The 27,657-nt window shown below is 51.0% G+C and overlaps 1 protein-coding gene across 1 annotated transcript; it reads right to left on the bottom strand.

Moving 5' to 3' along the window:
- Positions 1-89: 89 nt before the first annotated feature.
- FHAD1 (forkhead associated phosphopeptide binding domain 1) lies at positions 90-26,075 on the bottom strand. Its single transcript, XM_050714906.1, has 29 exons — positions 25,951-26,075; positions 25,387-25,593; positions 23,002-23,272; positions 21,525-21,616; positions 20,899-21,129; positions 19,720-19,843; positions 18,726-18,856; positions 17,253-17,318; positions 16,746-16,850; positions 16,164-16,271; positions 14,277-14,360; positions 13,726-13,878; positions 13,187-13,382; positions 11,847-11,917; positions 11,579-11,716; positions 10,920-11,027; positions 10,167-10,256; positions 9,268-9,493; positions 8,527-8,608; positions 7,721-7,827; positions 7,196-7,355; positions 6,748-6,871; positions 4,938-5,073; positions 4,168-4,295; positions 3,710-3,805; positions 2,720-2,940; positions 1,594-1,759; positions 1,354-1,434; positions 90-437 (listed from the first exon to the last, which is right to left on the bottom strand). The coding sequence occupies exons 1-29, from the start codon at positions 26,044-26,046 to the stop codon at positions 354-356; spliced, it is 3,882 nt and encodes a 1,293-aa protein (XP_050570863.1). The 5' UTR covers positions 26,047-26,075; the 3' UTR covers positions 90-353.
- Positions 26,076-27,657: the final 1,582 nt, after the last annotated feature.

The raw sequence follows: 27,657 nt of genomic DNA, 5'->3' as shown, positions 1-27,657 counted from the left end.
GCCCCCGTGACACTCCCATGGAAGGCCCACGGGAGGCAAAAGGGAGAAGTCGGCTCAGCGGGGAAGTCATGCACCAGAAATCGACCTCTCACGCGCTCACCAGGCTGTATTCACACCACCTTTTCTCTTCTACAAACCGCACCGTGTGCTGTGGTACAAGTCCTGCAGGACTTCCAAGGCCCTGTGTTGCTTCACAGTCCCTCCAGTGGTCTCAGCGGACACCACGGGATCCTCTCGCACAGGTTCTTCCAACTACCTGCCCACCTGGTGCTGCACCCAAACCCGAGTCCTACACGCAATGGCACGTTCCTGCCATTCTCCTCTGTGAGCAGAAGGCCCATGGGGTGGCACTCCTATGTGCCACCCGTCACCTCTGACAGTTCTGCTGGGCATTCCTTGGTCTTCAGCTTTGCTGGCACCGATGGCTGGGGTCCAAGCTGAAAAACAGAGGCTCGTTGCACCAGTGCTTCTCTTGTGCGAGCCCACAAGAAGCTCAGCCCATCTCTATAGAACCAGGGAATGGTCGGGGTTGGAAGGGACCTTAAAGATCATCTGGTTCCAGCCCCCTGCCATGGGCAGGGACGACACCCAGTAGATCAGATTGCCCAGGGCCTCATCCAGCCTGGCCTTGAACACCTCCAGGGATGGGGCATCCACAGCTTCTCTGGGCAGCCAGTGCCAGTGTCTCCCCACCCCAAGTGAAGAATTTCCTCCTAACCAGAACCCCCAAGTCCCTCTCTGCAGAGCTGCTCTCAGTGAGTTCTTCACCCACTCTGTGCTCACGTCAGGGGTTGCCCCAACCTAGATGCAGCACCTTGCACTTGGACTTGTTGGACCTCACTAGGTTCACACAGACCCACTTTTCTAGTTTGTCCAGATCCCTTTGGATGGCATCCATTTTTGCCTCGCCACTTCTGTGCTTGCCCCAGCACAACCCAACAGAGCCACCTTTGGGCTCTGCTATCTCCCAGCTCCCTTTGGCTTATCCAGTCTCCCCACGTCCCTGCCGTGTCAGGTTTCACTACAGCATGGGGGATGCTGCATGCCAGCCCCGAGGGGCCCCAGCCATAGAGACAACCTCTCAAGAAGTGGGGACAGGCTTCACGGCCGTGGTGTGGCAAAGGCTGGAGCTGGCTGCCGTGTGACGCACAGTGGCTGGACGTTACTCACCGCTGCTCCAGCAGGGCACGGACAGACCCACCACATGCAACCATCTCACAAAGAGCGTGGCACTAAACCAGGGGTCTTCCGCTAAGATGAGAGATGCTCGCTGGGGCTGCGGACACCTCCCTTCCTTGCCCTGCTGTGCTTCCCTTTCAATGCGTACAGGCGAGTGACCAGAGCGTGCCGTACCTTCCCGCCTCGTCCTCTGGAAGAGTGGGCACAGCCAGGAGGCACCTTCTCCTTTCTTTTCTCCTTGTCCTCTTCAAGGCTCTGGATAAAACCATCAATCATTTTACTTCTCCTTGCACGAGCTGCCTGGGCTGTCTTCACACCAGCTGAGCAGTCAGACTGTGCCACGCAGGCTCGCCTACACCACCCACACAGACGCCTCTCTGTGCGCAGAGGCTCACCTCACCTGGCCCCTCTTACCTTGCGCTGCTTCACCGCTCGATTCAGCCTCTTCTCCTGCCCCAGCTGGACCTGGGTCCTCTCCAGAGCCTCTCTTAGCAGAGCTTTCTCTTCTGCTTCCCTGTAGACTTCATCTTCCAGTTTCAACATCTCCTCCTGGCACGTTTGCAAGGACTCCTCATTCAGCCTGCATGAAACACCCGTGTGGGCCTTTCCCCCCGAGCCGAGCTGTGACCGTGAGAGCAGAACAAGCTCTCAAGCAGATCAAGCTCACATCCCTCCTAGGAGCCCTGTGCTACGCAGGTGTGTCCATGGGCAGTGTGTCTAGCACTGTGCTGACACCAGCACATATTCTAACGAGCATCTTCCCTGCTCCCTTTCTTTACCCTGTGCCATCACCCTCTCCTCCTGCCTGTGCTGGGCCTGGGACGCAGCCTCCCTTTGAAGCTTTCCCCATTCACACCCCATAGCAGACCCCTTGTCACACACACACTGCCTTAGCCATCAGCCCTTCCGTGTCATTTTAGAGCCTGTCACCACGTACTCAGAGAGCAGAGCCCAGTGCTTTGGTGTTTTGAGCTGTCTGGCTATTTTCTGTTACCACAAGAACCACATTTCATTTAGGGGCGTTTCCCAGTGTTTTATCTACCAATACATCTTCACCATCTTTCTTCCTTGTTCAGAGAGGCGTTACAGGGTCCTTCACATTCATGGCAAGTAGGAGGAAGTCTCTCCAGGAACGCCTGATCACCTAACACCACTACAGCATTGCCTGGCTCCTTGTTGATGAAGCTCCACGCAGAGCCATCTAGGACAAGAATGATTTTCTGCTTCTTGCCCCTTTTCTTGCCTCACACCTACCAGCCTGTCCCAGAAGTTTCCATGCCTGCACTGGCCCTGGAAACGCAGTCCCTACAGCACAGCAGATACCCCCACAGTCCGGCCATCTTACAGAGAGATTTCCCTCGTAGTTCTCTGTTTCAAAAAACAGGAGGCCGTAACCACAAGAGCCTTCCCAGGCAGATCCCAAAGCATGAGAGTTCACTGACTGCAAGGTTTCACCCTGCTGCTTTCCCCCCCACCACATCGTGCTGCAGAGCAGTGGCTGTGCCTCCCATCCTGCGACAGCCCCGTCCCCTCGCTGTACCTGAGCTGCTCGATGCGGGCCTCGTAGTCTTTGAGCAATTCCTCTTTCTTTTCCAGGCGACTCTTGAGCTTGCTGATTTTCTCGTACAACAGCTCGAAGTCCTTCCGTCTCTGTTGCCCTACTTTTTCCCTCTCTTCCTGGGGAAGATGCTGCACAGACTGCATTCCTGCCAGCTCCTCCATATTCATCAGACTTCCCAGAGCACAAATTAAGTCCAGGTACTGCAAGAAGAATAGGGAATGCATTAATTACTGTTCCTGCCAAGTCTTACTTCCAGTACGATCACACCACTCAGCCATCTGCTTCCATTCTGCTTTCATGTTTCAAGAGATTCACACATCTCATGTAAACTGCTGTGCGTGCTCCCCTTTGTTTCACCGCCACGCGTACTTTCCCCACATGAATCGTCCAGATGGGCCTCCATTCATCCCCGTAGGCAGAGAACCGGCAGCACCGCCGCACCTGGAGCAGCACAACCAGACCCCAGAGCAGCCACTTGCACACCGACATTGGTTTCCCAAACACAGACTCCCCGGTCCAGCTCTTTCTCTGCACAAGGCATGCTATTTCTCCTCCTTGGCAATACGTTTCAGAGGAAGGAGGCCCTCTCACACAGCTCGATCCCTTCTCTAGCGATGTCTGTCTCCTGTGCCAGCCACATCTATCGCTCCACAGCTTCTCTCTCATCATTCCCCAGGTGCGTTAGGTTGGTCACGGCAGATTCCCTCATGACACAACCCATCCTGTAAGCTTAACCCTGCTTTCCACGGGAACACCCCCAGAGCCCCTAGGTGGGAAGGGGAGAAGAACTCAAGAGGCCAGATACGTCTGGGCAGGTGCTTGCCTCTTGCTGGGTCCTGCCACACAGCCTTCACCTGGAGGCAGTGCCTGGCACTCTGCAGCACCCAGACACCCTCTCCTTCTTTCTGCAAAGTGATCTATCATCTGTGAGTGCTCGGCGCAGTTTTACCACATCTCCTGGTGGCGTACCATCCTCTCCCCGAGGTCTAATGCTTCCAACACCTCCGAGCTTGCTGTCTCGTGGGCGGTCACGTGTGAGCACCCGTCAGGAAAATGGCCCAGACACTGCACAGACAAGGAAAGACCGACAGAGCTCACCCACCTCCTCACTTGATGGTTCACAGCCTCAACTTTCCCTTCTGCTGCATGGGAAAACTGTGCTCACAGTGCTGCAGGCAACACCTTCACCGAGGTCAGTCCGTGGCCCTGCTGAGCAGCGCCGAGCCGATGATGCTGGGCACAGCGCTGCACCTTATAGGACCTACGATCCTCCCTGCACGTGCTGCCTGTTATATACCGACAGACTTCGTGCCTCCCACCTGGCTTTTTTTTTTCCCGCCTTCCCTCTTTTATCCAAAGGCCTCAATCTGCCCATTCCACCAAATACATTTCCCAATAAACACAACAAACCACGGGTTCCTTCTTACCTTGCTGCACTTCATTTTTGCTCCCGCCAGCGGTGCCACTTCCTTCTCAAGGCCTGCTTTCTGGGCTCTCTTCTCTGGCAAGTCTGTCTTCTGGACTACGAGTGGCTCAGCAGCCTTGCTCATGACAGCTGGAGGAAACCAAACACCCACGGAGTCGTTACTCTCTCACTTAGGACACTTTGTGGCTTCAGAGACCAGCAACGACTCAGGCTTGCCAGGTTTTCCCTTTCAGGGAACGCACAACGCCTGCAGAACAGGCTACGGACCACAGCATGCTGCAGCCCTTCCTGCAGGCATCTCTCTCATGGCTTTTGGGATTTGGTTTCTCTCCACGAATAGCAGTGCTACACATTCTGGAAGTGGAATTTCAGAGGCTGCACCACAAACTGCTACTCCACAGCTCTCACTACAGAGATGGTGTTGCTTTCCAGTACTGCTCCAGGCACAGGGATACCCATGACGGAAAGAGCCTGGTGAAGGACAAGTTTTACCAAGCTGTTTTCTCTCTTGACGGGAGGAGAGTTGCACCCCAGTGCAGGAGCAAATGCCTGCTGAGCTGGGCATCCATGCCGTGCCTGACTCCGCAGCATTGTGGCTACAGCTTCAAAACCCTTTGCCAGCTGCCTTTTTGCTGACTCCACACCTCAGATGTCTAACATGTGCCAGTTACCACCCAGCTGCTCTCATTTTGTCCCCTGCACCTCGCAATGCCAGCTGGACGTGTGGATGCCCCTTCCATTTCTAGTAAAAGCACATCGTGCCGCACTTACTCAAGGACCGCATCTTCTCCAGCAGCTTGATCCTTTCCCGGAGCTCCACCAAGCCTTCTTTTTGGCGCTGGATTGTTTCCTCGTGCCTGAGGCCTCTGCATTTTGCACCCAGGTCAGCCAGGTCCAAAGCTGGCTCCTGAAATTCAAAGCACATCTGGTTTTCACCCAGACTGAACCCCGCACTGCCCTGCAAGCCTGGCGGGTGCTTGGCTGCAGTGAAAACAGCCTTTCTGAATAACACCGGGCACTTGGGACACACCAGGAGCAACACTCTTGTCGCAGAAAACAGGGGACATGCCCCAGTTTGCAGCACAGCCTCCCTGGGGATTTGAAGCAGCAGATACCAGCTTCATGCTCCGCTGCACCAGTCGCAGCCCGCTGGAGGACGTAAGCCCTGACAACACCCTGGGGAGCTGGGAGGTGCACGGTGCTTGGCTCTGAGGCCACCCGGGAATTTTGTGTGACTATTTCATGCTAAAGTGCGTTTGCTATTTTTGATTCACTTGCTGGCCTGCATTTCTACACGATCCTCATGCATTATTCTCTTTTATAACAGATCCATGCGCACACACGCATCGGGCCCTCCCAGCCCCATCGAGCACGCTGCCCAACGGCGACAACCAGCCGCAGACACAGAACGGGGTGAGCGTGCTACCAAAACCTGCACACTGCATGTGAGAGCTGCCAACTGCCTGGAGAAGCACTGCGCTCCCCATCAGCAGCTGCACCCGCAGAGCTCTGTGCTTCCCGGCCCGCCTTCCTGCAGGAGAGGATGGCGACACCTCCTGCTCCTCAGCCAGCCGTGAGTCACCACTTCGCCAACAGCAAGCCAGCCTCTCGAGCTGGCACGGCGTCTGCCACTGTTGTGGTACAGGCTGTACCATTTCTACAGTCCCTCCATCTGCTCCTGGAGCCACCTTCGATTTATTCAGATCTCTAAAAGTAGGGAATTCAGGCGGTGAGTCAGCACAGGAGAACTAGGACCATTTCTCCTTTTCCTGTACAACAAAACACCCTACTCTCACACGTTAAAGCGGACTCGCTCCTGTGTGGCTGACACAGCTGGCATCCACGGTCAAGCAAGGTTGCAGAAGGTTGGGAAGACTTACAGCTCTTTTACTGAGCTGTTACCCACTCTAATTGGCAATTTGAACAGCCATTAGCACACACAACACTTCACATTTCCAAAGTGCTGTACAAACATCAGCTGATTAGCCGGCAGAAATGCCAGCGCAGGAGCATGGAGGGCACTGCTGCCCTGCTCTCAAGCAGGCATGCCAGCACCAGCTGCCCTTGCTAAGGAAAGGACGTCCAGTGAAAGGACGTCCAGTCGTCCCGTGCAGCTCCCTTTTTGCTCCCAACTCACCTAGTAAGGCACGAGGCTTTGCTACGCGTTGCCAACCCTCACCACAACTACACAAAATGCTTTGTATGGAGAACCCTTGGAAACCTGATAGATAATCTCAGCAAACACTCTCACAAGTGGGACTGAGATCCTGACCTTCACTGTTTGTTGGCAGCTGCACGCCAAGGCAGCAGCAGAAATGGGAGCAGATCACCCAAGCAACCTATTTTCAGCAAGAAAACCAAGAAAAGAGGAATGACACAAACTGCACGTTGTCCCCATTCTCCCACTTTCTGGATGGGTTTAGTGCTTCTCCTATGTTCTCAGCCCAGCTCCTTGAAACCATCAAGGACGTGTCTGGGCTATCCTGTGCTCTCTTGGAATTTGGTGAGCGCTGCTTCCTTCGTTTCTGAGCTGCATGTTCCGCTTCTTCTGCGGTTTCTGGTGGCCTCCCTGCAGCCTTACCGTCTCAGAGGCTTCCTCCACCGTGGCAGGTGTCACCCGTGCCTGCGTCTGCAGAAGAGTCTCCGGCTCTTGTGCCATTTCTCGGGATGCATCCTGCAGCGCTTTGCGGTCTTCTTGGGCTTGCCTGTGCCAAGAGACAGAAGTGTTGCTGTACAACTGTGACGGATGAGGGTCAACCCAACAGCTTGCACAGAGCAACAACCTGGACAACGTCCACAGCGTGGGTGGGAGCACATTACCGAGTTGCTATTCTGTTACAAGTCCATAGGCAGGAGCTCCTCACAGCCCCCGTTTCAGAACATGCGACATTTCCATAGAAAACGTGATTCTGTTTGAGTCTTTTGCATTCGACCATACCTTTTGCCCCAGGGGAGATATCTACATGCAGTCACCTGCTGGGAATCTACAGGTCAACTTTTGCAAGCCAGCAGCTCCTGGCGGCTCATACCTTAACTCTGCAGCTGCTGCTTTCAGCTCTCGATCCTTCTTAGCCACAAGCGTGGACATCTCCGACAGCTTCTCCCTCAGCGTGTTCAAGTCCCGCTCCTGGCTCTTCACCTGGACCAGGCTCCACTCCAGCTCCGCCTTCTGCTTCTCGCTGAGCTCTCCTAAGCATGGCAAATTTTTGTGGGTTTCGGGCTATCAGCGGTTCTTAGTGACATGACACCCACATGCATGATTTTGACAAAGAAAGGCTCTGTTCTGGGCAACCAATCTCCAGCAGGGCATCTGAACGCTGCCACTGCTATCACTTAGGTTCATCCTAGCAGAGGACAGTGCGGAATTTACCTAGCCAAAGGGAACAGCCAGCCTGCTTTGCCCAGGGCTGAGCAACAGCATCGTTTTAGGAAAGTGATGTCTATTTATCCACCACCTGCGTGTGCCCTTCTACTAGCACCCAGTCTTGGTACAGCTCTGGAGGGACGGGGAGGTGTACCTGCCAGCCAGAAGCCACATGCTCCATTTCACTAACCTCTCATGTCCGACATCCTGGCTTGGGTTTCTGAGAGCTCCTTCGTTAACCTGGCAATAGCAGCCTCTTTGGCCAGGAGCATGTTCTGTGCAGCAGCCAGCTCTTCTCTGAAATTCACAAGAAAGAGGCGTGCAACACTCACAGTTCCTTGGGCAGATTTTACAGAGCCTGCACATACATTCTTTAACTGCATCTTATTACTGATATGTACTCTTTTTTTCAAGCCACAGCTCAGCTGCCTTCATTCCAGCCTGTGCTGCTAGGCTTTGCCTGCTCTCCCTTCCTTACCCCGAGCCCTCAGAACAGCACAGCCGATAACCCATACGCTGCTCCTCCCTGCAGACCGCCCGACTCACAGCACCACGCCGAATAAACTGGAGGCACTGGTGCACTGGTCTTCCCCTACCTGCTGCTGCTGCTGCCAGCAGCCTCAGCCCCCACCCAGGGGGCTCCGTGGGCAGCCTGTGGGCAGGCAGCAATCGCTGTCACGCTGGCATCACCGTGATGGTGCCCGATCCTTTCTCAGGATCTCTGTTCCAGTCTCCCCACCCCACACAGCAAAAGGGGGATGGTTTCCTTCGCAGATGTCTTTCCAGACACACTAAGAGGTTTTTGAAACTACATAAACCTCAGGCTGTCTCAGCATAACCTAAGGACTCTTTCCACCATCAGAGACAGAGAAGAAAGAGTTCAGGGCAGGCTGCTGCAGGCCCCCTTGCCTTCCTTAAGCTCTCCTGGTGATAACGCCTGCTCTCTAAGCCCCTCTGAACCAGACCACCATCAGCAAGTGCTCGGCATCAGCTTACAGAACACAACGGTGAGACTCCTCGGTGAAAGAGGCCTCCTGTGATGCTCCCAATGTCGCCCTGCAGGCATCACCCTGAAGTCCTGCAGGAGACAACAACGACGGAACATCACTTGTTGGTAATGCCCATGCTGGGGGGTTGCTGCCTCACAGCAAGCTGTCAGTGAACGCCCCCACAGCAGCTGGGCTGAGCCTTGCTGTGGGGGTCTTTGTCTGCATGTGGTTGGCTGCTTAGATCCAGGAACGGCCAGGCAGGACACTGCTGTGAGAACACATCGTGGCTTGCAACCACATCGCCTTACTAGGACAATGCTCCATAGACCCTCTCCTTCAGGACAGCTTCAAAGACTGAAACCAGTCTTCCTTGGAAAGCTACGTGTCTTTGGGCCCTGACCTAGTGGTGTTTAGACAGTCCCTCAAGTCCTTCCTGGCTTGTGTGCAGCCAGAAGCACTCCAGCCTTGTCATTTTGGAGGGCAAAGAGCCCTTCTCAAGTGGGAACACCTTATCTGTGCCTGTAGTGCGCTACCAGTAGGCATCAAAGACTCCAAAAAATATCTGGCAACTCACAGTGAAAGGGATCCTTCAAGGCATCATAGCAGGGCTCTTCCTACACTAGGAGAAACCTCAAAGCAACACCCCCCATGCAATGCTTTTCATGGCACCACTACTCCTTCTCTATTTACTTTCATATTTGCTGAGGGTGTCCCCAGTACACACGCAGCCCATGCAAGCCTTAGCTACCTTCTATTTTTTCCAGAAGCATGATATTTTCCTTCTCAAGCGTCTTCTGCTGCTGCTCAGCCTCCAGCAGGCTGTCTTCTAAAGCAACAATTGTCCGAGCATGTTGCTTAATTTGCTCTTTATATCCTGCTATTTCTTCCTGGACTTTCTGCTTCAGTACCTCGCTCTCCTCCTGAATGATCTTGAGCTGCTCATCTTGCCTGAGCACCTGCTGCTTTAACATCATCTAGGAAACAAGACATGTGGCTTTGGTTGCATGTTTTGTACGTTATTCTTCAGATATATGATGCGCATCATCTCTCCTGGCTACCAGTCAGGAAGACAGGGTGAAGGAACGCAGTCTCCAGTGCTCTGCTCTTGCCTCCTTCCCTCTGTAACAGCACAAGCTGCACTAGCACTTATCCACCACGCAGCCTGCTTGGCTTTGCCCACAGAGAGACAAGGACGTGGACATCTGCACTGCACGGCTCGCCTGGGCTCTGTGCTACCAACTTTGTGCTCTTCAGGCTCCCACTGCTGCAGTCCTCTGCCTCCACCAGGCTGGTGGCTGTGCCCTGGGTGTCCCCTCGGGATCGTCCTCTCTTTTGGGACCTAGCAGGGTTTCCACAGGCATGGGAATTACAAAGCCTGAAGATTTTGTTATGAGTGTGCTCATACAGCAAGCCAGGGCTTTACATTGCAAGGCGCTGGTGTATGACTTAGGCCAAGACTTGCTCCTGCTGAGTGCTAACGTTAGAGGGAAGCCAGCTCCTCCGTTTTCTAGAGGTCTGTAGGGCATGGAGGCTGCAGGGTTTGTAGGGTATGGAGGCCCCACTAGTCAGGAGGGAACAAAGAAACCTCATGCAACAAAACCACATCTATGTCACATCCTCTGCGTGCAGAGGGGTTACCAGAGCTACCTCTCGCGCCGTGGTTTCCTCCAGGTTGCGCGCAGCTTCCCTCAGTTTGAGATCTGTAACCTCCTGCTCTTTGGACTTTGTTTCTGTTATCTGCAGGAGTTAAAACGCAGTGCTTGAGAAGAGGCCCCACTTGCAAGGATCCACTTTTCTCTCTGGAAATATGCATCTGCGTATGTTTGTGGGGGAAAAAAAGTCTGAAAACAGACCCTGACCACACAGGCCATGACACCACAGAGTGCTCTCAGCTTTAACAGTCCCATCTGTAATCGCTTCTGCTTTACATCCTACAGTGGGTTTATGTGGCAAGGTTTCGGTAGCAGGAGGCCATAGGGGTGGCTTCTGTAAGAAGAATCCAGAAGCTGCCCCATGTTAGGTAAGGGCCCCGCTGCTGACCAGAGCTGAGCCAATAAGCGATGTTGTTTGCACCTCTGTGAGAGCATATTTAAGAAAGGGAAAAAAAATTGCAGCTACACAGCATCTGGGAGAGAAAGAGGAGTGAGAAACAGCCTTGCAGGCTCCAAGGTCCATGCAGAAGGAGGGGGAGAGGTGCTCCAGGCGCCGGAGCAGAAGTCCCCTGCAGCCTGTGGTGAGGACCATGGTGGAGCATGTAATTACCTTAATTTACCCTTGAGCCCTTTGCATCGTATTTTCTCCCCCTTTCCCTTTGAGGAGGAGGAGTGAGAGAGCGGCTGAGGTGGAGCTCGACCGCCCAACTGAGTAAAACCACCACACATCCCCATGCACATCACTGACCTCAGTCATACTTCTCAGGCGGCTCTCCAAGTCCTGGACTATCTTCTTTTCTTCATCCATGTATTTCTCACACTTGTCCTTCTCCTTCGCAGCAGCGCTCTTCATAATCTGAGAATTAACAGCCAACAATTTTGACAAAGATAAAACTGGACTGTAAGGCAAACTATCTTGACTCAGATGAGGAAAGCAACCAACAGGGTCACTGCCCTGGAACAGGGCATGTCATGGGAAAAAAGCTTGGCTGGACTTCAGGTGACTCAAAGGAGGAGTCTAACCAGCCACGAAGCTGCCCTACCTGCTCCAAAGGCTTGCACAGAAGCCTGCTTGTGCTTTGCATTAATTGACTACTGAAAAAAAGATGTCTTCCTATGCTTCCGTGTCTGGATGATGCTCCTTGCTCACAGCTTTCTCACAGGGATTTACCAGTAGCAATGAACTCTGCCACTGCTCAGGTGCTTTTCAGTAATATGGTGTAATGTAATTCAGGGGGTTTAATTCACCCGTGTCAGCACAAGGAGATATCTGAGATGCATCCTTGTCCTCAGACATTTTGGATTTGGGGGCTAGACAATTCTTCCTCTCACTAGGCAACACCATTACATAGACCTAGATTTCCTGCTTAACAGACCTATGCCTGAAAAACCACCCTGTTGCCATACCTCTTTTTTCTCCTCCTCCTTTTCCAATATGATTTGATTGATTTTTATCTGTAGGTCTTGCTCGTATTTCACTTTCTGGTCTCTCAGGCGCTCCTGCAGCAAAGCATCCTGTGACTCCCGGATTTCCTCTAATTGGGCCTATGGGGAAATGGTAGATACCACGGCACCGAAAGGAGTGCGTGAGCAGCAGAGCAAAAAAAAGCCACCATATTTACTGATGCAAAGATCCCCAACTCACATGGGTTTATGGACATAGATAGAGTTTTACCTGTAACATTTCATTCCTTTGCATGGTTTCCTGATTATTTTCCAACAACCTCCTGAAACAGGCTGTCAATCCTGCAAAAGCACATGGAGTATTACTGCAAGGGCTTCTCAGACAACCCATTTTTAGCACCTGAGGAGTCCTCAAAGGCCTGAGGACACTACTCGTCTTCTTTCAACCAGTGTTTCAGCGCAGCTGACCTTCAACCCTAGCCCTCACCCTCCTCGCCAGATGTCTCCATTCCTCCATACACAGCAGGGAGAAGAAAGAGCACAATGGGAAGTCCATGGGAAGACCAAGTGCTAGACAGGATTACAGAAAACAGCCCCTGTGGGTTTTCCTCTCTGTGCTGGGCAGTGGATTTACTGCTATCAGCCCTCAGGAAATTAAAGGCAACAATTCTGTCCTGCACCCACAGACTCTCCCTCAACTCCTGCTCTGGGGTTCAGGCTTAGACATCCCTTGGAAGGGATGCCAGGGGGCAGCCAAGGGCCCCCGCAACACCTGCTAGGAGCATGGCACCTTCCCACTGCTGGGCGCGCGGGCTTCACATTCAGCCTCGGCATTGACTGAATCGCTGCCACCACCCAGATGTCTCAGGAACGGAGGCTGACTTGGCGCAAACCCCAGATTCCTGTTCTCACCAGGAGACTACACTTTCCTTGTCAAACACTGTCACCCAGTTCGCTGCATCACCCCTTCTTCTCTAAGCTCAACGCTTCTCCGGGAGCCAAGGCAGGCTGACCTCTTGCAGTATGTAGCCTCGCGAGGTTCCCGGTGCTACGATTACTGTCTGCTAACCACAGCAGCCCTACAGCTCCTCTGCACTGGCCACGGCACTTCTGTGCCTTCCACCCCTGTGTGCTGCCAGCGTGAGCCATGCTCCTCGCCCACCCGGCTGCCGGGGCAGTGACTCATCCACGCTCACACTGCATCGCACCGGCAGCGCATCACGGGATGCTTTGACACAGACCTACGCTCTAACAGCCCGCTTCAGTTTCCACACACCCTTCACATTAACTCCTTTCCGGCAAATTCAACACAGCAATTCCTCTGCTGCTCCCCAGCAGAGGTAAGACAAAAATTCCTTACCTTGAGACAAGCTTGTGTCTGAGCCCGCAACACTCAGCACTGCTACAGCTGCTGCTAAGAATCATTACCAATATCCCACCAAGGGAAACAAGCAAACCACTATCACTGAATAACCACGACGTCTACAGACAAAGTCCATCATCTGCAGACAATACAGCCCACAGACAAACACCCACTTGTCCTGTTTTCCTTCAAGGAAAGACCCCTGTGAACAGGGGAGTTAAGATGCCCACTCCCCGTGGGACAGACACCTTTGCCAGAGGTGGGCAGGTCCAACCCTGCGCTTGCCAGCAGCTGTTCCGCTCCCTCCAGCCACGACAGGCCCACGTGAGCAATTTCCACCACAGCTGCCTGCACGTCCGACACCAAGGGGTCCACAAGCACAGCCTCGAACTTGCACAGCTCCCTCCTCAAGCTGTCGCTGCAGAACGAGGTCTCCAGGAAAGCCTAAAAACAGTAAGGCCAATGAGCACCTCAGCCTCCATAACGCACGGTCTTCTGTGACTGCACAAGTAACAAGACATCTGTGAAAGCCCGGAGATTTCTTTATTCACCAAGCACCTTCATGGGCTGATATATTTGGGTAGGAAAGGTCCAGGGGAGGAGGCTGGTGTGAAGGGTTCTGTTCCTTTCAAACCAACATTTTTCAGGGCAAAGCTGAGGGCACTACGCTTGCTAGCGCTGCTGGACATGCGTCATCTTTTCTCTGACCTGTCCTCAAGGCCAATAAAATGCTTCGTGCCACATTTTTCCCAGCTGAAACTTTGTGAACAGTGTTTAGATGACTGACCTGGAGCTCACGCACTGATTCCTTGAACAACTTGACATTTTCAGACACCTCCTTTTCCTTCGAGAGCCTGGCACTTATTTCCTCCTGTAGACGCTTCTCTCTTTCCTGACTTTGTTGGTTCTCCTCACAGATCTGCCTGACCTTCTCGAGTACCTGCCAGAAGTACGGGAAGGAAGAGGAGAAGAAAGCGCCATGCCAAAACCCTTTTTCAGCTGAGGGAAAATCCCCTGGGGACAGAGATTTTGGGCAGCAATCAAAACCTGCTGGAATAGGCTAGCCACATCAACCTCCTGGGCTTTTCCCTGATGAAGCCCCATGACTACACCCAAGCTTTGGGGGAGCACCAAACAAAGTGGGGCCCCACTTCCTTAACATTACAGTGCAACATCATCTACTTGGGGTAGCTGCACCATCGCTTGTGATGTGGAAGAGCTGGACAACAACAGCCCTACTGCACACAGTGCAGGTGCTGGGGCTGTTCTGCAGCAGCCTCGAGCCCTGGCGGGCTGTGGAGGCGACGAGCATCACTGTGTGACCACGTCTGCACTCACCTGCTGGATGGTGAGGGCCTTCCCTGCCTCTCCTGCTGCTTGTGGGAGGCAGACTTGCACCACTTGAGTTTTGAAAGATGCCAGCTACAGCAGAGATTAACACAGAAAAGCCACAGTCACTGAGAATCGACAAAAAACCCACTTTGTTGCTCTGCAAAACCCTACAACAATCAATGGAGAGAGCATCCCTGTGCATTTCTTGCACTGCTTCCTTACCATAGCCTGATTTTATCGTGGCTGGGAGGATCCAAGGAGAGGAGAGAAGGAGTAATGCTTCTACTTTAGAACTCTCTGCCACCTCAGGCACCGAGGCCCTGTGCGTGCGCTCGCACTCCTCTCTGGGCATCCCTAGCTCACACACCATTCTCTGCCCTAACAATTCACCACACCCCCTCCTTTCTTCTTTTAACCCAATGGCTGACACCCTGCTGGCAGCAAGGTGCTGCACTTAATCCGGTTAATTACACCTCCAGCGAGGTGCAAGGTGTAATCCCTACCGTGGATCCTGGGAGAGCCTTTCACGTTGGCCTTGCTGGCAGGGAGCTGATGCACGACCGTCTCCCACTGCCTCCCAAAGGCTGCAGAAAGAACCTGCTGCCTGGTAAGAACCTGCTGCCGTATAATGGGAGCAAACAACAGACTTTGGAGCCATGTTTTTAGGTACAGAAATACCCACAGGCAACTCCCTCTGAGACTTCGCTGTGTAGTCAGGACCACCAATATGGAACCCCAAACGAGCGGGCAGAGCGATGATGGACACGGACCATGGTCATGCAAAAGGAACCACAGAGGAGACCAAGAGAGCCAGGCACCACTACCACCATGAAAAGACATCCCCAGAGGGACTTCTCACTTTGCCATTTTCAGATTTTGAGCTCACAGAGCCCATATTTAGTTCTTGTAACAGCAACGTCCCCAGAAAGCCACGGCTACGTCCTCCTGTGAAACAGCCCAGGCTGGGGGCAGCTGCGGATGCCACCCACGGCATCTTCTCGGAACAGGACGTGCAATGTTTCCTCTGAGGCTAGGTCTTTACCACACCGTTTCCTAGCTGGCACCGGTTCCTCCTGGGGCTTGGACAAAGGCTGAGCGTGTGTGGGCTGGGGGAGTTCCTGCTCCGTACTGCTAAGTCTCCATCTGTCCTTAAAAGACTGAGGTTGCCATCGGCTCCACAACAAGCACAAAACAGGGGGTTAATTTCCAGACATTTAATCTCACAGCTTTCAGAAAAGAAGCCTTTTCTGCCTCTCGCTGACTGAGCTTTCTAGCAAAATCGGGCTAGCAAAAGCTGTGCGTTGCAGTTTAACGCAGGACACAACCTCCTCATGCACAGCATAGCTGTGTCACGGCCATCTAGCCCAGCTGTCAGACACGTGTCAACACAAAGAACAGAGAATTTCCTCCCATGCTGAGGGCAGGACCTTTGCTACAGTCAGCCAGTGACAAACACAATCAAAAGCTGTAGCAGGTGGCATGGCTCTGCAAACAAGGCAACATCGCTGGGCTGTGTTGCTGATACAGAGCTTGCCTTTAAATACACCACGTTACTTTGCAAGGAGCTGTCTCTGCACTGAGCAGCATTTCAGAGACTCACAGGAGGGCTTGCACAGGTCCCAGAGAATGTGACTCTGATCACAGAGAACCCACTACGTTTCTGTCTCCTATTAGGCTCTGAATCTTTTGTGATGACTAAACAAATCCTTCCGATAAGCCTCTCATGCTGAGCAGGCCAAAGAGATAAGACCTGTGCCAGACTTTGGTGCTCAGTTTTTCCTTCCCAGAACTCACATTCTGCCTTTCACCAGTACAATGTCCTTCCCCATGAGAGAAACAGTCCTTTTGTTGCCTCTGGCCCGTGTGGCAAGAAACTCCCACTCCTCCTCCTACCTGCACTTTGGCACGATCCACGTCAGATTTCAGCAGGCGCTCCCTGCGCCCCATCTCCTGTAACTGCAGAGATTTCCTTTCACAGGCATTTTTCAGCTCCTCTTCAGCCTGAAACAACAAAAGCCTTTGATTATTAAAGTGCTACCAGAAAGTGATGCCACAAGCATTTCTGCCTCCACCATCCACATCAGACACACCTCTACCTCAGCTCTGAGGTACCAGGAGAGATATTTTTATCCTTTTGCAGGGAGTGGGTTTGCAGCTTTGCCCACAGCTTTTTGGCTTGGCTTTGGTCCCTGGGACATCATCCACCCTAGAGTTTCTAATACACTACTCAGGTCTCCTGTTTCGGTTCCTGTTTTGCTGCCATGGGCACGCTGTGGGCCCTGGGGAATCGGTATTGCTGGGGGACAGCAGTACTGGGTGCACAAATTACTTCCTATGCAGCGGAGCATTTCCTATTGCAAAGCCTCCGCTGCCAGTGAGCAGTCTTTTCATCCTGGCTGACAAGTGGGAAGCTGCACATTTTACTTCCCAATTATACAGACCACTAACCTGCTAACTTTTGACATGAAGGTTTACCTTTGTTTTCTCAGACAGCTTGGTTTGGATGGTTTCCTGCTCAATGCGATATTTCTGGACTTCTTCCTGCAAGCCCTTCAGGTCACACTCCAGCTCTCCAAGGCGCTGCAAGAGTCCCCAGAAAGGACAAGTTCACTACTGTTTTTCTTGGAGAATTTCAACAACAAGCAAGATATTCTCCCTATCTATCCCATTTCATTTATCCCAGTCTTTTCTTCCAGCTTCTCTTTACAGCTGATAGATTGACTCGACCTCTTACTTCTGACAGTGCTCTCCTGAACTTAGATTCAGTTTTTCCTTTTTTTTTTTTTTTTTTTTTGAACTTCAGTTTATTTTTTCCAGGAGTTTACATTTCGCCACTTGGTTATGCACGTTACATCCCTTCCTTTACAGGAGCCTGATTCAAAATGCTCTTCTTACAACGTCTAGTAATATTCTCTGGATGGCACATTTTTGCAATTGCTACTTTCTGGTGTGCTACATCACCCCGAATGACTGGAAACTCACTTTTTGGTACGTAGTCACGTCCCTCTCTCCAAGTTCACGCTTCATTTCCTCTTTAAGTCTAGAGCACTAGAATGAACAGCAACCAATGGAAAAAAATATCAGGCTGGCCGGATACTGTCATTTCTGATGGAAATGTCAACATACCCTTCAGTACTACAGCACAGCTAAGTGCTCAGATGCCTAATGGGTGGCAGAGTGTCCACAACAGGGCAATCGAGACACTGAGAACATGACAGTACCAGCACCTGGATAGGCCCATATCTAAATTATAGCCTGGCTGAGAGAAGAGAAATCATCTGCAGCAAATACCCTACAGAGAGAAATTCATTGGGCCTTAGCAAAAGTGTAACAGCAACAGAGGAATGGACAAATGGAACCAAAAGCTTTTTCCAAGACATCCACGGTAACCTGAACCATGGCGTGAACAGATATTTCCAAGCTAACACACTACAGGGTGCTTTTCAGTTCCTGTTTTGAGCGCCTGGGTTTCTGAGCGTGGCCCTATTCCAATTGCCACCAGTGCACAGATCTCAAGAGCCTGTGCACAAACACAGCTCCTCCCTCACCCCAGGTCATTCCGACATCCCTGCAGCAGTGGGGGCTGCAGGGGGATGTGCTCTCTGACTCTCCACGCATGAAGTGTGCCACCAGCCACCAAGCAGCATGCTCTCCTGGGACACCCACTCTCCCCCCCAGCCCCTAACTGCTGCTCACACCTATCCCATTTCCATCAGTTACAAAGAGCTGACCCTCAGCAGGGTGGGGCGCATCCTGCTTCGGCCATCCAGAAAGCAGCTCCACTGGGAACAGGCTGCCAGGGGCAGGGACCCCTTCCTGCACCCCAAGGGCCCCTTAAGTTTCAGCCATTCCTCAGAAATCAATGAAAGTCACTACAATCTCCTGGATCACTGCCTCGTCAGCCAGCCACAATGCTGCACCCGCTCCACACTTATTATGCAGATTATGCAGCTTTGCCACTCAAGCAGGGAGCTGCAAAATACACAGACAAACAACCTGCTACACAGGCAGTTTTCTTTATGGGGAAAAAACAGGCTTGGTTGCAGGGTGCATCCTTAAGACCGGGTTTCCATGGCTTCTCAGCAGGATCCTGGCACGAGTGCCTTGAGCATACAAACAGCTACAGTGTTCCCAGAAATTCAGGTCACCAAGTACCTGCACATAGAACAAGGAGGGGGATTCATCTGGTGAACCTGACACCTCACGGCAGGCATTTCACAACGTACGCAGCCGCTGCTCCATCGCTGTTACATCTCAGAGACACAGCTCTGGCTTCCTGCGACTGCTACTTACATGCAGTCAGGACCCAGCAGTTACCACTGTCCCTGTTACACAGCTGCTAAAATAGCTGCTTCAGTCCTTACCAGAGAGAAGTGAGACCCTCTGGATCTTACTTTTCCATGCTAGCCCATGTATGAGACCTTCACTTACAGAGCACGTCACTGGGGTGCTAACCTTGGCAGACACAACTGCCAGCTGGTTGTCCTTTTCTCTGTTTGCCTTCTTTATTTTCTCCACGTCCTGCTTGAGTTGCTGAATTTTCTGCTCCTTCGCAGCAATCTCCCTTTGCAGGCTGGTCACTAGACCTGTGGAAAACAATTTGGGCAAGAGGAAACCAAAGCATTTCCCTGCAGAAGCCCTCCGGGCACCGAGTGGCGAGTCTCCATCTGACAACTGTCTGACTTGGAGAGCGGCTCCAGCTCTTGGCAAGCCGTGCTGGACATTATTCCACGACAACATCGTTAACAAGTCCCCACTGGCCCTGCAGCATATGCTCCCAGGAGGACGAGCAGCTCTCTTACAGATCTGTTTCCCTTACATTTCTGCATTGGGGCCAAAGCTCTGAGCTCTTCTCCCTGCTAAGCACTGTTATGAGCAGATTACCTCGGACCACAGAAACGACGCAGAACAGTTTCACTAATCTCAGCGCAGAGCCAATGGCTGTTTGGGGAAAAACAGCAACTATTTTATGTTCACATCACATTCCTAGGGAATGATAAGTGCTGAGATAAAGGCAATTGGAACAGGCTTGTGGTTAGAGGCAGCCTTTGCAGCCATGTGGTAACTCAGAGCCTGACAATGAGTGTGCAAAGAGCATGCACAGGCTTCTGCAGTCCAACCAGCAGAACCCAATCTGAGCAGCTCGGGGCTTTGCCCTGCAGTCAGCACTTTATGCTGTGCTTTCTTTTTAACACAGTTCTGTCCCATCACTCTCTGCCTTCTGTCTTCACTTCCTCCCTCACTCCTGTGGGGCTCCTTATGCCAGCAACTACCTGCAAATCCCACAGAGCTTCAAGAAACAGAACATGAAGTGGGACAATTTTTCCCAGCCACTACAAAGTAGCTGCTGCCAGACAATCTTGCAAATGCATGGTCACTTTCCAAAGCCAGCCCTCAGCTGTTTCGTGCCTCTGTGAGGAGCTCCCATGAAATATCAAGGCAAAAATACCTGTGGTCAAAGTGTGATCCTTCTTTAGCTTCTCGCTTTCTTTTCTCAGGCTTCCAATTTCCAGGTCTCTTTCATAAAGAGAATGGCTAAAAATTTCACTTGAATCTTTCTGCAAGTCACTGATCTAAAATACAGAAAATAACTTAATGTTCCTCACCAGGTAACTTTGTGGCTCCAATACGCTTGCTTTTGTTTTAAATGCAAACTCAGCTCCTCCCAAGCTTCACAGAGACTGCACTGGTTTCTGACTGCCATTAACTTTTCATGAACCCTCAAAGACAGTCACAGTTTGGTCAGGTTACTCATTACTATCCTGGGCTAATTCTTTGGAGTAATTGCTTTGGATAGGATCTGCCTATCAACATTTTGGCCGTTCACACCAAAAGCCTGATATCAAAGGCACAAAGAGACAATGTCTCATGCTGGCTATAATCCCGAGAACATACAGCTTGGGCTGGTGGATAGTGCTACTGCAGAAACAGGCAGAAATATCCTTAGATTTATAGCCTTCGCTCTGCATATATACTTATTGCTCACAAACACAGATCCATAGGTGTTAGCAGTCACACTCACGTTTCTGCCACAAGCACAGTATCAGGAGCAGAGAATAATCTGCACTGTCTACTTCTGCACATCACCACCCCACAGGCAAAAAGCAGAAAGTAGGAATTGACTTCCCACCTATAACATAATAGCATATCCCTGGACAGGACACCAATATGGCCATGCCCTTCTGCCTGGCCACCTCTTTTCACTTGGATGCCAAAGGGCTTCTTTGCCCTTGGGACCATAATGTCCCCTGCAAATGCAAACGCTGGCTCTGTTCTTGGGGGAAGAGAGGCATGGGGGAGAAAAAGGGTCAGGCAGCCTGGCCTAGAGGGATTGCACATGGCTTTTCTCCACCAAAAGTAGTTCAGACTTATGTTTCTCTTCCCACCACGGCATCACAGGTCCTACCACATAAATGGGAAATTTGATTCCCAGCTTTGTTATGGGAAAATTACCAAACAAGCAATCATGTGGGTAAAACACAGCAACCATCTAAAACCACCTCTCTCGTTCCCCTTCATTCCACACATGCTACCTCCTCCTCCCCCTCTGAATGAGGTGCTCAGTTCAAAACCCGTATGTATCAGAACACTATTTTCAACAGAGTGTGCCTGTTTAGGCACCGTGTACCTGTTCCTTTAAGGTTTTAATCTCTTCTGTTTTGGCTCTGATTTCTCTGTCAAATGTTAGAAGCTTTTGGGTCAGCTCCACATCACTTCTAGCAGCAGCCTGGGCCATGGTCTTGGCCATCGCTGCAATTTTGTCCTGAAGACTCCTTATCACTGTATCTTTCTGCTTTGATTCTGCTTCAAAACCGGAGAGACGACTGATTTTCTTTTCCAGTCTCAGCAGCTTTTCATCCTGCGGGCAGGTTCCATGTGCCGTCTGTCAGTCTGCAGTTACAGACACCAGGCTGCCTGCTTCTATAGGGTAACTGCTTAATTTCCATAAAGCACACAGTTTTGGATGAGGATAGCCTTCTCTCATTAACAGCACACTGCAGTCACCCTGTGACACCCATGCTTTTCAGACACAGCTGATGCCTTCTCCCTCCTCACCCCCTGAATTCCCAGAGAACCCAGGTCCTCCACGCACCCAGTGGTTCCCAGTTCCCTGCACATTGCTGGGACTCTTGGTCACACACACACACACATTTTGCACACTTTGTCCTCTACCAGCCCATGCAATCGCTCTCACCACACTTTTCCCCAGGGCAGGGCCATGAGCTGCATCCCTCACCCTTTCTGCAGGATCACCTTTTCCTGCAGAAGGCAATCCACGCTATGAATCCTCAGGAAAGGGGCTCCTGCCCCACTACTTGGATCATTGCCTGAGGTTGTGGTCCAGGCTGAAAGATAGAAAAGAATATAGTAGCTGTATAAGAAATATACATATAAAATATAAGAAATATAAGAAAATAGTGCTGTATGAGGAGGCAGGAGTAGCGCTTTGTGAGGTTCTCTCTCACTTGTCCAAAACCTACTTGCGGGCAGTGGCTACTTTACAGTCTGAAGCTTGGCTCACACTCACACACTAGCCACCTGTTTGGCACTACAAAGATCCCCACCAGTGCAAACAGTCTACACAATAGAGAGGAATAATACAACTCTGGGAAACAAAGCCTCCAAGGCACACAGACACAGAACTGAAGGCTCCTCTGAGTTTTTAACCCTGTCCAGCCGCAAAGAAAGAAGGTCAATTTGCATTGCTTACAGCATGGGAATAGTTAAAAGTTCACTAGGATTAACACACACAGATCCCTTTGGCTCTATTTCAAAAATCAAATGAAGCTGTGCTACCTTGGAGCACGAGCTTCATTCCTGTCACCTTCACTGGGATTTCAAGTTGTGTGCATGGCTTTATGCTGTGCAGCTGTGACTGCACAGTAATGTCCTTTGCTCTGGAGCACTAGGTATAATTTGGCAGTTTACTAGTGACTTTCTATTCCCTCTGACTGTTAAAAACACAAAATAAAGCACAAACACTACTGATATACGGCTTAATTTTTGAGTGCTTCTGTGTGGAACCAGGAGCTGGACTTGATGATCTTTGTGGGTCCCTTCCAACTCAGGACATTCTATGAAACCACAAAAACCACGAGATCATGTATCCTGATATAACAAACTACCTTCATGGCAACAATCTTCTTCCATAGTTATACTGTTCCATCAGTTCATACCCACAAACCCTTGCCTTTGCTTCACTTCTATAGCATATTTCTCTTTAAAGAAACATATCAGATACAGATCTACTTTTATGTTCCTTTGCTGGAGGCAGCCAGGAACCACACATCAAAGGAACCAACCCACCACTACAAACAGACTGGAATAGGTGCATGAGTCATCGATGAAGATAAAGTCTGTAATCGCCTTCGGGATCACACACGAGGAACAAGGAAGAGGAAATGCCACCGAAGTTACCGAGGCAATGGCTTTCCCCGTAGGTTGTCATGGCACATTTCCTAACCGACCCAAATACCACTGATGGCACACAGACCCCGATTAGCTTCACATGACAAGGACTCACAACCAATTGCCTGCGACACTCGTCATTTATCGGCACGAATCAAAAACATCTCTGCTTGGATCAGCTCTGCTCAGTGCTGAGTTGATCTGAGAGGACATAAGGCTACAAACTTCTGGGAAAACATGGGTGGAAGCGGTCTTCCTGCTTGGCACCAACAATTTCTTTGCTGTCATATTACAACTAACTCCTGCAGCCATCAGGAAGTACCTGGCCTTTCTGTGGGGGGCCAACTGAAAGCATCTGGAGGGCTGGAGGCAGTCGCACTCCTGGTCCAGGCACTCAGGGGTCGCTTCTGGAGCGGCGGATGGGGCACGGGGCTGGCAACGGCAGGAGCCCAGCTGCTCAAAGTGCTGGGGCGATGCTGGGACTGCAGCAATGGGAGATGGGCAGGAGACACGGCAGAGCAGCGCTGGGGATTTGCAGCCACCTGGAGCTGCCCAGCCCATGCTGTGCGACGTTTCACTGGCGGATAGGACGTCTGCGGTGGAAAGAGACTGTGTTATTAGCAAGAGCATAAGAAGGCTTTCCAGCCCCTGATGCGTGTGTGCAAAGATGTAACATTAAATACAGGTACAGGCCTGAGTGGAAGCATACTTCCAGTCCTTTCCCATTCCCATGGTCATTTGATCGGATCGGTAGCCTGAAGCCTAAACGCTTACCTGCAATATACACATTTTGGGGCTTTGACGTTATTGGAGCTCTTCACTCCCTCTCTAGACCAGACTACCCTCATTCTGTGTGTCATTTGCAAAATTTGTATGCGCTCGTTCTGGGTTTTTCCTGGAACACACACAAGCACTTCTACACTGTCATTTCTCTCTTTTGATATCCTGAAACAAAGCCTCTCATTGCACACCTGCCTTGCAATCACATTTCCCCAGCCTTACACTGTGCATGTCCGACATGTAATTAGGACTCCTTATGCTATTATCCCTATAAGTATCACTTCTAGCTATCATGAAGACAAGCCAACGTTAAGGTCCTGCACACTGGCTGAGAAGCAGCCCTCAATTTCAAGTTATGCCAGCCCATAAATAAATATCTGGCAACGTGGCCTCAGCCCCGGCACAGCTTGGAGCTTGCTGATTTTCCAGACAAGGGAGAAAGCTGCAGTAAGGCACTAGCTGCGGTTGACCTGCTGCTGCATAAAGCACAGCCACCCTCCATTTCTAATGCTGACAAGAAAAGGCAGAGATTGCCAGTCTGCTTGACATGCTGTTACACTTTCAGAGCTTTGGATTTATTTTTCATAATGGAGAACTTAGCTCTCTTAGCCGGGTGCTGCTCTTCTTTAAAACATGTTCATCTTTAATACCACTGAAAATGAGAGAGAGAGAGGCCTCCCTATATTAAACACTGTAAACACTTCACACAGCGAAATATAGAAGTGATTTACTCTCTGCAGTCAGCGGTGTCAGGCTTCAAAGCTAGTATATCAAAGAAGGATCATAAAGCCCAGAGCAATAAAGAGGCACTGACAGTGCTTTTTCTGTGCCACTGTGCATAACTGCATTTTTGTGTGCAGGCTACGCACATACTTTAGGAAATTAAAATGCTTGGTGCTTCAGCAGGAGCAAGCTTTACCTGCCCAGAATTTGCACGCCAGCTGCACGGCTTCATCCTGCAGCAATGCATTTTTTTTCCCCTTGGCCTAAGATTTCTGGCCTCATTAGGATTCACAAGGTCATCTCCCTACACCAGGAACCTTGCTGAGACATAAATAAAACAGTACCTGGGTGAACAAATGGCCTGCATTACATTTGAATCATACATAGGCTGGGCTACAAGGCCAGACTCAGCAGCACGCCACTACCTGGCACGCCACACACACAATTTTCCAGCACTCTTGCTCAGTTTCTATTGTCTAGGATTCCTCAATGACGCAACAATACAAATCATAGGGATCTGTATACTCTAATAACCCAGAAGCTCAACAACCTCCACTGCCATTCTGCCTTGGTACTTTTCCTGGGGAATCACTGCATTGGATCACATTCCTTCCATGTTTACCATTGCTTGGGATTTCTATCATGCCCACAAGACAAGCTGTGATGCTTTGGCCTTGCTGTGCAGAACAACACAGAGTCTGCAGCTGTGCGCAGCATTGCCAAGCAAAGCACCAGCAATGCCTTCATTTTTTCATTTGCTCTCAGCTGGATCTTTAACGCTAGTCTGTTACTAAGTGGCCTCTGAAGAAAGATTAAATGAAAACACAGGTAAAGGTCATTTTCCAACGCTTTCACAACTTCCCAAGACCTACCTCTGTTGTTATGTTGGCCTTGCTGTTAGGAAACCTGCTCCATGCTTTCTTCACCCTACTGAGGTGCCTGAGTTTTTTCAGCAGAGGGAGCTCGAGCTTTTTATTTCTCCCTCACGCTTCCTGATGATTTAAGAAACAAGCCTGCACCAGAGAGCATGCCCTGATTCCTCTGAAGCACAGCTCCCCTCCACATCACATACAGCTGGGCTCTTGTTGGTGGGTATTTTTTTTTTTCCCCTCCTTCTATGAGCAGCCATGAGTGGCTAAAGCAAGGTGGCTGCCTGACAGTCACATGCCCATTTAACAGCCTTGGTAGCCAGCATTTGCTTTACCTGGGGGACTCCATCGACCACTAGCTCAAAGGATGCTCCCTGCGCCCCGAAGTGCAGGATGTCGCCTGGGCTCACTCGCACAGCCGCGTTTTGCACTTGGCAGCCGTTCACAAAGGTGCCCTGGGGAGAATTGAGGTCCTGCAGGACAAACCCATTCTCCCAGCCGGCGAACTCGAGGGCCGCGTGATGATCCTCTACCCCTGCAGACTGACAAAACCGATCAGCGAGCAAGAGACGAAAACCTCAGAAAGCAACCAGAGCTGTGTTACTGCTGCCGATTTGCCCAGCCCTCCTCTCCTTGCTGTACTTCTCCATGTGAATATGCTGTTAGCCACTACTCTTGGCATTTAGGCTTGCTGTGCACCACCCCACCTGCATCCAAAGCATGCAAATAGGCTGTTAGACTCTATGCTTTGCATTTTTGAATTGCAGTCCATCACCCTACCTGCACCCTCACTAATGACAGAGCTGTCTGCCAGCACAACCAGACTCCTCTCCCTCTAATTCCCAACCAATAACTTCTCCACCCACTGTCCACCCAGGAGTCCCGCAGCTTTCTCATACCTTCAGCACAATGTCTGACCCTTCGTGTCTCCCGATCGTGGTTGTTTGTGGCTTCAGCTGAAAACACCCATCTGAGCTCCGTAGGAAGGCTCTCATGGTATTACCTTTTCACCAGCAATCCTCAAAAATCAGAACATAATATACATTACTCATTTAGTAATCCCCCCTGCAACACATGCAACTGAGCCAGGAACAACTTCACCACCTCATATGCTGCTGGTTCTTGCAATAAAGCAGTAAAGTTATTTACAGAGCCAAGGGACCTGGGTCTGCACACCCATCCCTTTGCTCCTCCCTGTACCCTGCAGTAGCCAGGGAAACCCCTGTGAAACCAAAGCCAGCTGACTCCCTACTGATTTCCTTTTTGTTTGTTTTGTTTTTTGCTTTTTTTTTTTCCCTCCCCTTTTTCCAAGCAACTGGCCTGGCAGCACAACACAGCTCTGTGTCAGTGCAGACTGCAGCTCTCGTTTCTCACAGGACTTTTGTTCTGCATGTATGAAAACAGTTTGTCATGCAGCCTACCTGTCTGAGCCTGCCAGAGAACATTTTTTGCTTTTTTAACTTATTCTTTATTTGAAAGCATGTATTATATTGCCCGCCACCTGTGATTCACCAAGGCCCTTGGGCTGCCCTGTGATGGTGAGGGTTATTCCGCTGTGGAGAGGGGATTAATTAAATTGAGATCTAAGCCCAGGTTGCTGTGACGAGGGCTGCACCCTGCCACCGTGGCCTCACGCGTCCCCAAGGCGCCATTTCGCAGTGCCTCCCCATCCCTGCCGCCGTCGCCATGGCAACCGGGCCGCCATGATGGCCGCCACCGTGAGCTGAGGGCAAGAGCCAGGCCTGATCCTGCCTCACGCTCTACGTCCTTCTGCCTGCACAGATCGTTCACACTCCCTTCACGTTTCAATACAGGAACACAAATACATCACCATATGCGAGATTTAGACCTTAAAAAGGGTCAAAAGATCTCCCCCAGCACCCAGTATGCTGGCAGGTGTCAGCAGCCTTGGGAAGGCTGAGAGAGGCCATGGAAACCACCACAAACCTCCCCGGGGACATGTACCACACCCACAGCAAAACTAACAAGATTAGTGAGAAGGGGTATTGCACTCCATGCTCAGATGTTGCAACACTGGGCTGCTGAGTCCCATACAACTCAGCTTAGAAGCATGCTTGCAAAAACACAGCACTTCCCTGCCCCCCAAAATAATTACCCAATCTGCAAAAAACACTGCATGCAAAGTTTTTCCTGTATTTCTAAGACTGCTTCAATGCTTGGCACAACCCAAATTTCCACCCCAAACAATGGGGCTGCTCCTGGATGGCAGCCAGGCTGCTGACCTTGGATATGATCGGCGGCACCACAGCCATTTGTCACCCTTTGCTCACCAGGAAGCACAAATGCATGGTTTGCTGCCAATGTCTCCTTACTTTTCCATCCCTGCAAGAGTTTTGCACTGGAAAATAACAGCAGAGGTTTTGCAGCCCAAATCCAGCATATCAGTGATGCTTTTTAACAATAACATGAGGCTTCCTCCATGACACGAATACCAGGTCTGTATATCCCAGGAGTTGCCCCTGAACATGACTGACCATCCAGAGATGCAAAAATATACATGCAAATTTAGACACTGTGTAGGGAAACGCATTCCAATTTCTCAAATACAAGCACATGTTTATTACCTGAGCTAAACAGCATGAGAT

The sequence above is a fragment of the Cygnus atratus genome, chromosome 21 (genome assembly GCF_013377495.2).
Source record: "Cygnus atratus isolate AKBS03 ecotype Queensland, Australia chromosome 21, CAtr_DNAZoo_HiC_assembly, whole genome shotgun sequence".
In the NCBI taxonomy this organism is placed as follows: Eukaryota; Metazoa; Chordata; class Aves; order Anseriformes; family Anatidae; genus Cygnus; species Cygnus atratus.
This window is presented reverse-complemented; position numbering and strand designations above follow the sequence as displayed.

What these genes read in the sequence shown, in the direction of transcription:
- FHAD1 (XM_050714906.1), bottom strand. Translation starts at nt 26,046, where the DNA reads ATGAGAGCCTTCCTACGGAGCTCAGATGGGTGTTTTCAGCTGAAGCCA. An exon ending in ATTGCCTTCTGCAGGAAAAG is followed by an intron (nt 21,130 to 21,524) that starts GTGATCCTGCAG and finishes ACCTGCCCGCAG; the next exon opens with GATGAAAAGCTGCTGAGACT. An exon ending in GCCCGCATCGAGCAGCTCAG is followed by an intron (nt 1,760 to 2,719) that starts GTACAGCGAGGG and finishes TGTTTCATGCAG; the next exon opens with GCTGAATGAGGAGTCCTTGC.